This window comes from Buteo buteo, chromosome 3 (assembly GCF_964188355.1).
Source record: "Buteo buteo chromosome 3, bButBut1.hap1.1, whole genome shotgun sequence".
Taxonomy (NCBI): Eukaryota; Metazoa; Chordata; class Aves; order Accipitriformes; family Accipitridae; genus Buteo; species Buteo buteo.
Window position 1 is genome coordinate 22124493 of NC_134173.1, and position 17242 is coordinate 22141734.

General features: G+C 36.4%; 1 protein-coding gene across 1 annotated transcript in view; it reads left to right on the plus strand.

Annotated features, from left to right (window-relative positions):
• Positions 1-90: 90 nt before the first annotated feature.
• The window catches only part of AKAIN1 (A-kinase anchor inhibitor 1), a 29218-nt gene continuing 12066 nt past the window's right edge, over positions 91-17242 (plus strand). Inside the window, exons 1-2 of the mRNA XM_075023062.1 lie at positions 91-9204; positions 9772-9862. Of these exons, the coding sequence (XP_074879163.1) occupies positions 9805-9862 (58 nt within the window). The 5' untranslated portion in view covers positions 91-9204; positions 9772-9804. The remainder of the gene's footprint in view (positions 9205-9771; positions 9863-17242) is intronic.

A 17242-nucleotide genomic window follows, 5' to 3' on the forward strand; every position in this document is an offset into this window, starting at 1 on the left:
ATTAGTCTTGCTACGTTTTCTTATCTAAAATTGTGTTCACTTTTTCTTAGATGATAAAATTGGGTTTAAGACTGTACAAAACAGATCTGTTGTGATGAGTTCAAAAGTGTAAAAGATGATGAAAGTAAATTTTCTCTAGGTCTCCTGTGAAGAGTGCAGAAAGTAATGAGCTTAAATTACAGCAGTGAACATTTACATTAGACATTAGAAAAAACTTAAAGGGTTGAATAATGACTTACTAGAACAGAATGCCTGGGGAGACACTGCAATTTCCGGTAGTGGTGATATTCAAGAACGGTTTAGACAAACATCTGTTAGGAATGGTTTAAATATAGTTAATTCTGCCTTGAAGCTGAGGGATAAGCTAAATAACCTCTCAAGAAGAGCCTCACTGTTTTTTTTTGGAAAGTAATAAATAAAAATGGAGCTCACTGAGACTTGAATGGGAAGACAGAGCTCAAGGCTTACAGTTAAAGAAAATTGCCCTCTGACATTTGAGCACCAGCAATCAGGCTGTGAATTTGAAATTGTTAACAAAAAGCAGGCTTGCATTAAAAGAACACCACCGAAAGTGTGATAATATTGTGTTTTACATCAGAGTAAATTCTGCTGTTAAAGCTTACAGCTCTTAAGAGTTATACAACGTTACAGCTGTAAGGTTTGCATGATGTTTGTAGCTTTTTAAAACTGGGATGGATTGATATTATACGCACTCTAATACAAAAGTGTGCAGAGGCAGGAACAAATATTGCTGCACGTTCCTTGGACAGGCATAAACACCTTACATGAGACTTGGTCTTAACAGTCTGTCATGGAAACAAATTCAGTGAAATCAATGGAATTGCTCTCATGTCAAAGGTTCTGAAAGGGGCCTTGGCCTCTTGCTGGTTTTTAGCTGCTTAAGAGTCAGAAGGTTGCTGTATGTTCCCGAGACCAACAATGACAATATTGATCAAGAAGGCAAAGGCTCAGTTATTTTTGTGAAGTTGAGAATTTTATTGGCAGTTTCTACTACTGCTGTCTGGTTTAAGGCTATGAACTTACCTTATTTTTTCTTTTCTTGAAAGCCAATAGGTAATTTTTTCTTCCCAATTGTTTTTATTCAAGACAGGGATGAAGGCCTAGAATATTTAAGGTTAAAATTTTGGGAAAGGTTTCGGAAAGGAAGTGTGGAGGTAACCTTAGGTGTACGTTATTGTTAATGTGTTCTAGATTAATCCTTTTCATTGTGTACATTTTGAAGGGATGTTAGCTTATATGTTTTGGGGGTCTGTCTGTGAAGTTCAGGTAAATCTGCATCTTAAGACGCTACTGCTCCCAGCTCTCTCCTGTCCTGTGCCAGCAGATGCCATGTACAGAAGCAGATGTACATCAGCTCCAGGCCACAGAGGTTTTCAAGCATGATAAACCGTAAGCTATGAGCTGTGTTGATTGAGGAATGGGCAAATTTTTATTTTTACTGTTAAAAGGATGGCGACTTCTTTCAGAGCATATGAGAGAGTGGATGAGATTCTGTCCAATTAATGGGAATTTTGCTGTTGATTTTATTGGGGCCAGACTAGCCTAATATTCCTAACAGGTTTTCCAACAGTGGGCAAATTAGCTAATTGGGGTGTGTGCAGGAATGACAGAATGCTATAGAAACATAGATGGCTAAAATAACATTAGATATGAATTAATTGTTTTTCTCAGAATTAAGTAGCAAAAATTAGCCCTAAACATACACTTCTTCATCTATGGTTTGTGAAATTGGAATCAGTTATGTCTTGGTTACTCTTTTTTGCTTATACTGAACATCTGTCCATGTTGCAATGTTAGATGACCAAGTGGCTTCAGTTGAACTCTCCATCTGTTGGAATTAAGTATACGAATAGGTGTTTGCATGACCAGGGCTTACATGTATATAATGCAGCAACATGCTAATTGATGTGAAATGAGGTTCTTCTGGTGACCCAGATGGGTGTAGGTGGTCAACACCAGTTGAGACACTAAACCAAAGTCTTAGTTGCAAAAAGATCTAAAGACTAAGGAAGTATAACCATTTAGTTAAAAGGCTTTGTGCTTTATAAGACTAATAACTTAGAGTGAAAAGAAATATTTGAAATAAGAACTTTGCTATTCTGTGATCTTAACTGTGTGTTCCTAAAAATAGTGTGGGTTTTTTGTAAAGAGGAAAAGGAACAAAGAGAACACATTTTGAACTCTGGTGTCTGGTTAATTTCTGATCCAGATTGTGTTAGCCATGGGTATGCTGCTGGTTATTTGGCACAACTCAGTTTGGAAACTGTAAAAGTTCAGAAAAGAATACCTTCCAGCCCTTCTCCATTCCACACTGGCTCTTCTACCTACCCTTCTTAGGAATATTTAAACAAATGTTAGAAAATGAAACAATTCACAGTGGAGTACTTGTGTTTTCATTTTTCTGCTTTAATCTTTTAAGAAGGCTTAGACCTGGAGATCAGTTTTAAAGATGGTTGTGTGAAAGAAAATGCCTCATGCTGACTTCAGTAGCAAAAGTTTGAGGAGTTCAGTTTCTGTTTGTTCATGTAAGCTACAGAATACAAAATACTTCTCAAAGTCTTGCCATTTAGGTACCCAAACTGGGGCTCTTTTGAAGATTGGGCCCCAATTTTCTAATCTAGACATTGTCTTCATGATTCCACTGAGTAAGGATATTTAAATTACTAGAGTTGGGTGAGATATAGAATAAAATATCAGATGATATCAGAAAGTCTACCCTAAGCTTAGAATATATTTTTAGGGACAGATTATCTATTATTAAGTCTTTTATCAATTTAGACACTTCTCTGTCTTACAGAAGAGACAAAGCATTTCCGAAACAAAGTACATCTACCGCTAACAACATAGGACTTTTCTGAACGTAAACATTTACAGATTGGTACAGAATAGGATAATTCTAGCTAGAAGGTAAAGACAGATCTAAAAAATTCTCATCTTTTTCAAACAGTTAGTCTGTAGATCACAGTAATATGCCCCATCAGCCAGAAACGTGCATGTTTCATTAAAAATTCCATTATAGGAGTTGGTCTGTCATTTGTCTCCATATAGATCTAAAACAATTATAATAACATTCTTACTCTTTTCAGAACAGATGGAGGATTAAATGTAATACAAGAAATCTGAAATAATAGAAGAGCTAAAAATAGTGATTTATACAATATTGATATGTTTTTCAATGTATTTCTCTCCATTGTTCTTTTATATTTTTTTATTTGCAGGCCCTAATCCTTTAGATATTTATGGAACTCTGAAATGTTATGTACTTCAGTGGTTCTAATATGAATAGCACTAGAGCTCTTTAAAATAGAAATAGACTTTTGAAGTCTTACTGCTTTTTTAATAATCTGTAGCTAAGAATCTAATTTTTTATAGATAAACTTGAAAAATGTATAGACCATATGAATAAATTTGTACCACGTCTGACCTGTTTGGTATATGTATATCAAAAAGCATGGCCAAAGCAAAATTTCTGGGTACTTGTATCCCAGATTCCTTCCAAGGTATATACATTTTTTTTTTAAAGTCTGTAGTTCTTGAAAGAACACAAGTTTGTAAAACAAGTGGTACTAACAAGAAATTGAAATTCTTACTGAATGGAAATTCCAAATGTATGTTCTTTTTAATAATACTGAGCCATTTTGAGTAAGTATATAAGGCAGTAACTACATATTACATATTATGCATATAAGTAGATTTCAAGCTGTATCTTAATGCAGAAGTAAAAGAAATTAATGGATATAATGCATCGATTATAGATCATCTTTATGGAATCATAAAATCCTAAGAGTTATTAAAATGATCAACTTTTCCCACCAAAGCGTTAAAGCACTCTTCTGTTTTAGAAAAACATACTTTCTGATGCAAACCCATTCTGTTAAAAACAATAACCAAAAAACCCCAAACCCTACAGTGTTTACATTTGCAGTTTTCTGACCTCCTCCCAATGGCCTACTTATACATTTAAGTAATCTGCATACACAAGCAACTTAAATGCAGGGAAGATCAATCTTTAGAATATTTTAACAGACAAAGATACTCTTAAGTTTTCATTCTTCACTAATAAAGGTCCATTTTTTCAGGGTCAAGGGTACCAAAAGCAGTGCTTACGGGAACAAACCACTGTAGTGCCATTGCAGATGGTTCAGACAAGAGGATGTAGTATGGCAGAACTCTACTCTGAGAACAAATACTCCTCTCTACTCTAGAAATTGGAAATGGTGCTGATACGAGAGGCTGTGTAACTTCAGGCAGGAGTTCCTCTTCAAGGAAAGTTACCAGTTAACTGTGGATGATTTATGTCTGGTTTGTACTCATCATCAGCATAACTGGGGTTTACAGAGTAGAGTTTTCAGGACTCTGTCTTTAAAGATACTAGTTGTTCTATTTTGCATACTGTCAAAGCTTGTGTACAGGTTTCTATTGTGTTTAAGGTTGCATGGGCAAAGTTAGGGAGAAGAGTTGGAGTTGAAGCAAGAATGTACTGTCAAAAATGTTCTAAACATTGCATTTATTAAACTTTAATACAAATTAAATGCAAATTTGTATTTAATGTATTTAGGTTACACTATATTTAAGAACATGTTTTCATTGCTTACGTCAGTAGCCTCAGATGATAATTTGTTGATTTGTTTTCATTACCTTAACCTCCAGCATTTAGAATCAGTGTATAGATTTATTTTTCCTGGGTATGAAAGCCACACAGTATCCGTTCATGTAGCTCTATTATGCCAGAAATATCTAATTATACTGGCTGTCTGTATCTAAGCAGCATTTAACACTTTTTTCTTCACACTCAGGGATCCATCTTCTGTGTATCCCAAATAAACGCATTATCATTCCCCCATTTTCTGCCACAAAATAACAGAAGTTTTCATGAGATCTGCTTAGGACACAAAGGGATGTTTTCTTAGCAGTAGGATTTGATCTGATGACTTTGCAAAGATGTAAAACAAATACAAAGTGGCTTCTTCTGTATGGAAAGATAGTTTACAATGGAATGTTTCTCTATGTTTATTTCAAAACTTAAGCATTGTTTTTTATTTGTTTCTGTTCTGCTATAAAGCTTGATTTTGAGAAAAGACTATGCTTCTAAAGAGGTAACAAAGTCGACTTTGTATAGTAAAGCTTAATTCTGCTGAAAGAGTGAGTCTTGTTCCCTCTCCCCTCCTTTACTGCTCACAAAGCTGTCTGGTGAACTTCTGTGTCAATGCAAGGTAAGTGATGAAGGTATTCAGGCAGGAGCGGGGATGAGGGTAAACAGGGAAGAGGAGGGAGCAGGACCTTCTCATTTCAGCTGTAGCGAAATGAGTGACAGCTCGCTCTTAGATAGTCATCCCCTTAAAGTTTGTCTTGTCTGGACAAATCTCATTCCTAAGTTATGTTCTTTTATTCTTGTTGAATTCTTTCTTTTTGAAGGCTTTTCAGGGTGGAGAGGTTCAAGAGAAGCTGAAAAGAATTTAATCTATTTCTCCAGGTAGAATTCACTGTCCATAAAACTATGGTAGAGCTAATATTCTGATTACTTGCTAGTATGCTGGATGGTATGTGCTATTTTGTTAACAAACTAATGGCTGTCGGCTTTGATCCAAAGATGATCTATTCTCAGTGTTCTCAGAGCACAGGAACAGCACTCTAACTCAAATCTATTTGTCTATCCTAGGTGATAACAAAAAGAGAGAAATAATTCACCAAGGCAGTAGGTTTTATGTCCGAGGCGCAGCTAAATCATGTGATATTTCCCTATTTGCACATTAAGGGAAAAGCTACACAAGATCAAGGGATCAGATCCATGGTGATTTAAGACAACCAAAGTTGTGGTTGCTGCAATTTATTGTCATTCTTTTGCCTGCAGTAGCATTCATGCAATGTCTCATTGAACCACTTCATAGACAGCTGAAGCACCTGAAAACTAATAACCGTTTTGAGGCGTTTTTTTCTTAACCTTCTCAGGAGCCCTACAATTGCCTCAGTGCTAGGGTCAGTGGAAGAACAGCCTCAGTTTAGATTGGCTATTGTGGAGCTGCCTTCTAAGACAGCAGCTTTCTGTTTCACCTGCCATAATAAAACTGCAAATTGTTGCTAAAAGGGGTAATGCCATTCTCTCCTTTTCTCTCTTGCTGTTACCTTTTGCACGCACCTGTTTCCTCCATCTTGTTTGCCTCAGATTTAATGCCTTTTATGGCTTTAGGATAAGCCAATTGAGTGAGTTTCTGTAACAAAGCAATTCAGTGGTTTGGTGAGTTAGTTTTAAGTTGACCTACCTTGTCGAACCAATTCATTACATTCGAGCCAAGGTAAGTGGCAAGAGCACATAGCTAGAGTTAGGAGAATGAATGGAGCAGGGCTTGCCCAACTTTGGCATCCCATTAAATACAAGGTGATGAAACACAGCACTTGTTGCAAAGTGTTTGTGAGAAGAAGCCAGGCAACAGAACCTGACAGACATAACTCCTTTGCAATAACTACTGGTGGTAGACTTGCAGGAGAACAGAATTTGGGGTTTGGAGTTGGGGGAGAAGGGAGTGTTTTCTTTCATTTTTTATTATTTAAATTAATCTGACCCTATTTGCCTCTCATCCAACAATCCTATGAAGCCTTGAATTGTGACAAATTGCTCAGGTTAAGCAGAAAAGAATCGTTATAAAAGACAATAGGTATTTAATTCGCAGAAGGACAAAACTGTAACCCCAGAAGGTTATTATGCTTTTGCAACATAGGTTAATGTTTACATGTATTAGAAGTAGATAATATTCACTCCATACTTATTTAGGTTTATTTTAGATCACTTACTGTGTAAAAATCATCAAATAATCTTTTAAGTTATTGCAAATAATATAAATCCAAAGTATAGGGATAGATTCTGTATTTCATTAGGTGATGTCAGCTAGACTGATTTCATGTTAAGAATTTTTTTTTGCTGTCTTTACTAGTATAGGCTTCTGTGCTAAACTTGAAGTTTTTAGACTGATTGATTTTGATTTCTTTCCAAGTATAAATATGAATCCATTTGAAGGCCTGAATGTAAAAATTTTAGGCATTTTTACATTCCCATTTGGTACTTCAGTTTAAGGAGTTTTAAATTTAGTTCTTTGGTTGTGTAGCTGAGGCTGCGGAAGGCATTCTTCGCTGAGAGTTGCCTTCTTTCGGTGAAAAGTTCTTCCCTGGAAATGAGTTCTGTTCTCTGATATTTCTCATAGTTTTCTGTGCTTTACGTTTAACAAGACTTTTTTGCCCCATCTGAAGTAACAACTTTTGAATATTTTCTTTTTACAAAATGCTTTATTTGATATTACAGCTATTACTGATTTTTTTTTTATTTTACCCAGTAATATTTTAATAGTTCATCCAGATTTTCCAGTAAAATTTATAACAATCATGGCTGCTGTATTCTTGCTCTTAAAGTGTAAAATAGAGCTTAAACCAGGATTTTGAGATATAAACTTTGTAATGCTGATGTAAGGTTTCAATCTTTAACTTTCCAGCACTGTACTTGAAACCTTATACCACTAAAAAGCAGTTAGATCTCATTGAATGCTTCTATTCGGGAGACTTGATTTTTTTAAAAAAATAAATATATTCTAACTTTGTTTCTGGAATTCTTGATCTTAAATCAAATAAGGGAAAAGAGTTCAACTGTCTACTTGGGAAGAAGGAAGGAGTGGCTATACCCCTTTGTGTTTCAGATGAGTTAGAGGTCTGAAGATAACTGGGCTTGTTTACTGGAGTAAGAGTTATGTACAGCTATACACACAATAACAATTAAAACGTACAGTTTTTAAAAGTGCATGACAGACAAGTTTGCTTATGCTAGAGTTTTGCCATTCAGTCTCCAAAAAAACTGAAATACATCAGAAATTTGTGCTCAAAAATGTCATGACTGCCATCATGAATAGTTGTATGTTAGAAATGTTTTAAAGTTAACAATTACCCAGTTTAAGAGCGTTAGTAAATGTTTTTGATATGAAACATATGTTTCATTTTCTACTTCAGTAATTAACTTTTCTTTTATCCAGTTGTATGACTTTCTTGTAGATCCCCCATTGTTCCAAGGATGGATTAAATGCAGTCAGAGGGGAGCCCTGATTTGATAGATGTGATAAATTCTGCTAGAGTAGGGATGTCCTATTATAGAGACTTTTCAATTGGACATGGATAATGCACTGCAAATCTCACTAGCCTAATTTAAAGTTTTGATACTCTACTGTTTGAAACCCTTTCTTTGGTAATAAAGTTGATGTTTTCAAACATAATTTAAAATACATATTTTTATCTTATTTGGCCAAATTGTGTAATTTTTAGCCATGCATGATGAAATCCTCATCCTTTTGACTCTATAGGACGAGTCAGGAAACCACATTGTGTATTTACTCTTTGTATTATATATTGGTGTAATTCAGTATAGTTTGCCATTCTCAGTTCTTGAACAATCTTAAGCTGTTTAGTAGGACATTAAAATGATGATTTTGATATTTACATTTTACATATCTTTGTTCTTTTCTTTGAGCATTAAATTAAGCATGTAGTTTAATATTTAGGTTCTTTACATTTAGCAAAATGTTATATCTGAATTTATTGAGGACTTTAATGAAATAGTATTTTCTTTCAAGTTTGGAAATTTCTTCATTTATTTTAAAGCTGACTTTTCTTCTCCTTAGGTCACTGGCTAGCAGTTTTGCCATGGGTCATAAATGCTTCTTTGCTTCTCTCCTTTTAAGTTTCTTCAAAGACTTCAGCGTATGCCTAATTTTATGACTTGTGTCAAGTTACACACACCAATAAGCTGTGGTATGATCAGGGTCTTAAAACACTTGTTATAGAAAAGAGGACACATGCAAAAATACTCATTTTTAGTCTAACAAATGTGTCATGCTGGTAGAACTGAAAAGGTTTGAAGATGAGAATTTTACTTGTGGCAGACTCCCACCCTATCCTATGAGTCTTTAGCATGGTGTAGCATGGTATGGCCTTGTCCATGTCATAAGTCAGTGGTTGTATGTGAGGTCCTTTAAAATCTCTTCCTATGTTTCACAGTGTCTCTGCCAGAGTCATTAGCCAAGGACTTGACTGGACTGAATTCCTTGCTGTATGAAGGAATTCCTGTGTGACCTAAAGGCTCTGAATTTTGGACTGTGACTCATTCATCTGTCTCAGTGAAGGGACTGGCTGTCTACAGAGGTGTGGCAGGTGGGAGCAGCAATTATTTTGGCTGTACTGATTTTTGCACAGTTATATATGTAGTAATGTTTTCAGTGAATCATTCAGTCTTGTATTTAGACCTCCTAAATTTATCCAGGTCTGTTTCTTTTTGGTTGAGTTTTGCTTTGGGTTCAGCTTCTCTGTAATTTTGATTCCCGTCTATAACATGAAGATACCAATTTACTTCTTGTGGAACTGTTGGAAGATAATCAACGGATGCAAGGCATTCAGATATTGTGAGGATGGCGATGTAAGAGCTAGAGAGATTCCCTAGATGGGAGTGGGGCTTTGGAGATCTCTTTACATGCTGTGAGAAGTCCTGTGGTGGACTCATCTTTGTGATATTTAAAAAACAGAACAAAAAAACCCCGAAAACTGTACAGCTGTTACTCCTAGACTCTACCTAAAATTTATCCACGTTTGTAAATCTCAGCCCTGGACTACTATGCAATTTATCAGATTGATTAAGAAAAATGAATAGAATAGTATTGAAACTCTAGTGGCCACATTTATCTCTAATCTAATGGTACTCACTTTTTCCTGTCTCTGGAAAAGTTGCATGTTCTTGCTGCTGGCTTTCAAGGTCTCATGTCTTTGGCTGCTGAAAATCTGTGCATTGCTGTTCTTCTGGAGTACTCATGGAAAGGTAACTGGCTTTACATTTACTTCTTTTTTCAGGAGAATGGTACTTCTATGAGTTTGGATTTTTCTCTTTTCCCTTCTGTGTTTATTCCCTACATCTGTCTCTTAGAGGTATATTAATCACAGAGGCATTAATTGTTCTAGTCTAAATCTAGGATACTGAATATTATGATCCCTGCTATACAGAGTCATTTGACACTTCAAATATTTATTTAAATAATTTTAGATATTTCTTGCTCACACACAGTCACAATTATTTCCTCTAAACAGTTTCCTTGCAGTTTCAGATGTAATGTATTGCACCTTGGCTAGTAAAGATTTTTATTGTTAAGCTTAACCATAAGATAGTCAGTGACTGTAATTGCTTTTTTGAAGACCATTATGATAGTGCCCAGTTTAGCAAAAGACATCAACTAGTTCAAGCAGTTTAGTGATCATATTAACCTTCCCTCCTAAAGAGCTAGGTTTGATTATTAATGTTGACATGTGTGAGGAAATAAAAAAAATGGCTTAGAGCTAGTTTATTCTCAAAGTTGGAGAGAAAGCTTTTTGTAAAATATAAAATTAGCATTTGATAGAGACATAACAAAATATTCCTGATTATGTCTTTTTATCTTTGTATTATTTTATTATAAAATGTTTTCATTTATATTTAGGTGATTACTTCCAAATGGTTCTTCCAGAAACACTTCGATGACTACCTGTAAAATGTTAGCTGTACATTCTTGTTAACAAAACTTTGAAACATTTAACATCTTCAGGTAAAAACAGCGTCTTCCTTGAAACATGTTTACTAAGCTTCTGAACCTATGTGACCAAATAATTGTTTTCAGCTCCTTTAGAATAAAGGGTTTACTTCAGATGTAAAACCTTGGCATTACAGACAGCAGCGGATGATTGAAAGTGACATCAGTCAACTTGATTTCTATAACTGTCTAAAAATGTTAAAGTTAACTGTTAAAAATGTTAAAGTTCTTAACAGAGTATCCTCTACGTAAGTCAAGACTTAAAAAAAAAAAAAATCTCTGAAGTTACATACTCAAGAATTTTTAAGTCTTCTGATGTTATACAGAAACTAGTAATTCCTCACTCGAGCAGTAAGAAATTAAATGATACACAAGGCAGGGACTGTGTAATTACTGATAAAAATATGTAAGTCTGTTTTTGTAAGTGCTTTCATATTTTCTATTATTTCATACAAGTTGATGGTACATCTTTAAATGAACAAGGCTATGTATTGTATTTTAATGATATAACCTCATTTTTACCTCTGTGCTTTGTTCTCAAGGGCTTTTTTTGAATAGCTGGGCATAACTGATGTTGTTTTCCACTGATCGGAAATTGAATAATTATTAGTGCACTGTTTGTTTTGGTTGTTGTACTGCATTAACTGCATGGGTTTTTGAGGTGACAATTCACTACAGAACTCTGTCCTGTGCAGTTATTTCAGTGATTTTTTTGTGCATTTGAACTTGTGGCCAAATCTGAAATTCAAAGATTAATTAAATGAAAAAAAAAGAAGCCCAAGATGATTTTTTAATAACTTTTTTTTTCCTCTGTCAGAAAACATTGCTTGCTAGTAGCTTTTAATTTGAGCAAGAAAACTGAAGATTCTAAAATAAAATGTGCCTGTTGTGGGTAATCTATTAAATACAGATAGCAGTTAAAGAAAGATGTGTGTAGAACATTATAGTTAATGACCTGTATTCTTTCACCAAAGTGGTGTAGGTTCTGTTACCAAGTCAAAGATACCCACCTAGAATTTTACAGGTTACTTACAGACCTTCAAACCACTGAATCATATTTACTCTTTTGAAAATCTTTTAACAAGCTGCTCTACCGTCTCAAAACCCACTCCCTTAGAAACATATATCTAATTTCTTTTGAGGATATATGTAGTTGTATGTATATCCAATAGATTTTTTTTTTTTAAGAAAATTGGATTAACATCTCTTTTTCAAAATATGTATAAGTCCTGATTTTCTAAAGATTATAGGGTATCCTTGATCTATCTCTTAAGAATGCTGAATATTGCTGACTGTAATCTTTTCTGCATTTTATGTGGGATACTTTTACTAGAAATTATTCTAATTCAGTTTGTAGGTATCCTGTTAGTTCTCAGAAGTAGGGTGGATGAGAACAACGATAAATGAAAAAAGGAAAAAAAAAGATTTTTGAAGTAACATTCTTAGAGGGAATACCATTTCTGAGCAGTCAGAGGTATAATGTTTAGGTAAGTTAATTCAATTGCCATCTGAGAGAACTGAAATTGAATGTCTGAAATATAAGACAGGAGACAAACCAATGGCAATAAAGAAGCTGAAATTGCTACGGGGAAGATCTTGTGATAAGAGGAATATTCAGAAATCAGATGGTAGAAGTGTTATGTGAGGATGAATCTGGAAGGCCTTCCCAAGGAGGAGTTATCTTATATAGTGTTCCAAAAAAAAAGAAAGAACTGTCACCAGATGACTAGTTTGACTTTGATAGTGATGCCATTCTTGAGTTCTTACTGAAGTATACAGGCAGAATTATTTAAGCAGATCAGTGCTTTTCTGTATCTGTACTTTAAGAATAAGGCCTTATCTGGAGACTTAAAATATTCCAGATTTGATTGGAGAATTCTGTGTGTATAAAGTGCTTGACTATGAAAAGAATGAAATAGGCTTGTAGGAATATTGGTAGATTATGAACATGTGATTGGAAAATGTATTGCGTATTGCAAGAATTTACATGCAAACTTTCATGTTTTGGTGGGGTTTTTTTTGTCTACTTTCTCTAACTTGCACTGATTAATCAATATTTTTCAAAATACCTCTTGCAGGTGTAGGCTTAAAAAGGGCAGTTAGTTTCTTTAAAGTGTGTCCCATCTGGCTGTTGTGCTTCTCACTTCTGTTGTAGAAGTTCAGAGCCCACAGGAACTCTGAGCATGGGTTTTAGAAATAAAAGCAAATTAAATGTGAAATATAAAAGTTGGTGCAAAATTTTAAGTTTTGTCTTCTCTCTGTGCTTACCCTCCTCTATTTTATTACTTACTAATTTATTTACATTTTGGCCCTGATGTCGTCTTTTATATGGTGAAACATGTTCCCTCTTAAGTCAAAGTGCTTCTGTTCCGTAGAGCTGGGTTAACAGGCCTGTGAAATCAGAGTATAAATTCCTCAGCATTTGAGCCTTTGAAAACCGAAATACTGTGACAAAGTCCAGAGTCGCTGGAGCCTATTAGCAGGGCTGTTAGCTTGTACGCTGCTATTAGCAGCGTACCCCGAAATGTCAGGCAGCGGGGCTGTTGCCGAGAGGTAATTAAGAGCAATTAGCCGGTCTCCCTGCTGGGCAGATCGCTATTACCTTTCTCCTCTTTGCCCCCCCCAGCGCTGCCGCTGCAGGGCAACGAGTTGTGGCAGTGAGATGCCCTGAGAGCGTGTCCGTGTCCGTGTCGGTGTCCGTGCGAGCGGCGGAGGCGCGGGGCCGCGCTGCGCCCCGGCCCCCTCCCCGCCCCGCCGCATTGTGGAGGGAGGGACCGCGGCCGCAGCCGCCTCCGCCGCCGTGCGGGGCCGGGAGCTGTCCGAGGTGCCGAGCCGTGCGGGGCCAGGAGCTGTCCGAGGTGCCGAGCCGTGCGGGGCCGAGCAGTACCATGGTGTTCGCTCCAGGTAAGGGCAGGCGCTTCCCGCGCCCAGCCGGGGGAGCCCAGCGGGAAGGCCCCGACCGTGCCGGAGAGCTGCTCCGGGGGGCTGCGGGGGAGGGGGTAACGGCTGAATCAGAGCTGCCGCCCAGCAGGGACAGGCGGTTTCAAAGAAGACGGTTTATCTTAGGATGGGTTTAGCTGCAGAGCCGGAGGTTAGGAGGGTCACCCCTGTGGTGCCCACCACGGACAGGAGCCTCCTATACGAGTGTGCAGGGGAGTGTGCTTGTCAGACTGCGCAAAAGGGTCAGGAAGGGGGACGTGGCCTTGCAGCGACTGGAGAGCGAGTCCCCACCCCGGCACCCACACTGGTGGCTGCCAATGAGACACTCTCTGAAACTCATGGAGATGTTTTACAAATTTCCACCCCCCCTTGCCCCCCCCTCGCCCCAAGTATTTGAATGGAAGAGAACAGAAAGTTTGTTCAGTCCAGTTTTTACTGGAACAAAATTGGGGACTTCAGCAGGAGCTCATGTCTAATGCAACACCTCACTCTATAAAGATGCAGAATCTCTGCTGTGTAGTCTATATGTGCTACACCAGAGAAGAAGGGAAGCTATAGAGCATCTGCATTGTACTTTGTACATTCTGCTGGGAAATAGGCAGTTTGTTGTTCAGAAAGGGATGAGAGGCCCAGTAGCTCCAGGATATAAGCATAAGTCATGCATAATATCTTCTGTAGTGAAATGACTTGAAATTAACTTCTTTAAAGATGTATAATTGTCAGCAAAAATAGAAAAGGGAAAGTAAAGGCTGCAACGTGACAATGACTGACTGTTAATGCCTTTGTTTTGCAAAGCTAACAGAAGTTTTGTCTTCCTTTGAAATTCTATATCCAGTCTGTGAAGGGATAAGAATCCAAAAGCTTTATACCTTCATTAAAAAAATTATCTTGGGTTTGACTTCACTAACTCAACAACTCAGCAAAGTCTAATTTTTTGAGAAATTAATATCCTTTTTCAACAATCAGAAGTTCATTTTGTCTCTAACTGCCCAGTTGCTGTCTAATTTCATACTTTCCCATACATCATGTTCTGAAATTGGGACCAAGTTATTTCTCTTAATAGAACCACCCACTGTTTTTTGTAGTACACCTTTCAGTATTAGTGGCTCTTTTCTGAACTCCTTTTATCTGACAGTCTGTTACCATTAACTATACTCATTTTTGAAATGCACCACGGGACTGGAATACTGCAGGAAGGGTTTACCTCTAAAATAATGAAAACATGCTCATCTTCCTCAAAGGCTGACAATGAACAAGCCCCAAATCTCATTAGTAACTACATGAATTGTTCTTTTCACAACTCTAATCCATACAGAAAAAAAAATAAATTTGTCTTGTATAGTCATTTTTCTTCAGTCTGCTTTTATTCAAAGAAAAGCCCATGGTTTCCTTGTAAATGTTGTCATAATATGCATTGGGTATGTGGGAATTTGTAAAAGAGATGATAAAGCAATCAGAGGGGCTTGACAATCTCTTGTATTCAGAAAGAGCAAGCCTGAGTAGATTGCATTATTTTATTGCTTTTCTTCACTGTAAATCAGCCCTGCCCTGGCATTGTCTCTTCTCCGGATACTTTAAAAAAAAAATAAAATCAGGGTTTTGTACATCTTTAACACTTTCATAATACTTCAGGCTATATGATACAGGAATTCTATAAGTTTCCTAAGAATTTGAGTTTCATTTCTTGAGTCAACTTTCTGATTTTATATTGCTGTGATGAATGACCTTATTTTCTGTTTCCTTTATTTGTTGGGTGTGGGGGGATGGGAGGAAGAAAAAGGTTTGTCTAACTATAAATGGTTAGGCTCAGAATGATAAACATCCTTCCAGGAGAGAGGTGGAAAAAAGAAAAGAAAAGAACAACAAAAAGGAAACTCTCTTCCAGGAAAAATAATGGAACTTGTTTATCTGAAGGCAAAGATAAGATTTTGCATGTGAATAAGATGATGCTCTCTTCCTTAAGGTAGTGGATACATTATTGCAAAGCATGAATTATCATGCTATGTTTATAAACTGTTAAGTAGAAGAAGCTTACCAAGTTTAAACATACTTTTTGAAAGGTGAAGCCAGCTGACTGTTGACTGAATAGATATTTTCTTATTAAGCTTCAGCACTTTCCCCTAAATCTTAGAACAAGCTACTATATAAAAAAAAAACCCAAACCCAACATGTCACACAAAAAAACCTACAAAACAAACAAACACCACCCCCACCACCCCCCTCCCCCAAAAGAGGCCTGGATATTAGTGAGCTAGATAGTGGCCTTATTGTAACAATTTTGTTCTATTTCATGTTCAAAATTGGACTTTCTGGCTTATTCTAGGTAGTAGGTTGCTATTTACAGGTATGCAAAAAGCTACTATTCATATGTGATCTTTCTTCATACCCAGTTTTAACTAACTCTGAGTCTGTTCTGGAAAAAGGAACTGAGAAAAGTACCTTGTTCCTTACTTGGTTTAATCTGACTGGGACTTCATTGTACTTTATCGTGCTGGTTGACTGATGATAGGTTGTTGTGTAGGAAATGCCATGCAAACTCTATGAGATGTCTGGGAGTTTATTTTACCTGGAGGATTCCCACATGACGTGCTACCCTTACAATAGGGGATGATCCATGTAATGGAAATGCGGACAAAGTACATATTGCAAAATTTAGCTTCTTTACCCTGAATTGAACTGCTTTAGGCAGCCTGAGAAATAGACAGAAAAGTGTTACTGATTGTCACATGTAAGGATGGAGATATGCATGGGACTACAGTAAAGAAGCATGAAATGTCAAGGTTTTGGATTAGGTCAAAAAGCAAAGAGAAGTCATCATTGTTGGGTTGGCACATTTTCTTAGGAGACTTCAGAAGATAGTGCATTCCAGAATTTTAAAAATACCACTACCAAATTAGCTTATAAAAGATTGATAACTATAAATAATTCCACAGATTAAATATCTGTCCTTGTAAGGTAAGTAATGAAGAGTTATTAAAACATTTATTTGTTCTAAAGCATCAACAAAAACTATAGAATGCAGCAAGCTTTCTTCTGTTACCACATCATCAGTTCACAAAGGAGTAATTACTTCCAATATCAAGCTATCTGGTCAATAACAATCTTATTTTTGTTTTTAAATGAACCTGTAACATTTAACAATAATTTAAAATGTCTCTAATCAATATCGTGCTGCTACTTTGCAAATTGCTTTCAGTTACTTTTCCCAAAAATGACCTTGGAGCATATTCCATGCTTATTTTCAACCCTAAAACTTTTTCAAGTGGAAAGGTAAAATAAAATTTAAAGTAATACTGTTTACTTCTGATTTGCCTCAACAAGCAGGATACAGAGGTGGTTTTCATGCTCCAAGGATATTTTTCTGATGCTATTTTGTACGTGAGTCACTCAAACACTCATGTCTTAGACTTTTGCCCTTATGTGTGTGTACTGATACAGCAGAAAGATGGCCTGCATTTTTAAAACTAGCTTGGGAATAAAGTTAGAAAGCTGTTAAGGATATCTGAGCTCTACCTAATGGTTTTTCTAAGCAACTGTCGCTAAAGTATCATTTCAGTGATTATGTTAGTATATTTTGAGAATTTTACTCTATAAGGTAAGACCGTAAAAATTACCAAATTACAGAGTCTCATCATTGCAGGCCATCATTGATTCACCCAGTCAGTACTGTACAGAGCTGTGTTTGCTTGAATAGGAAT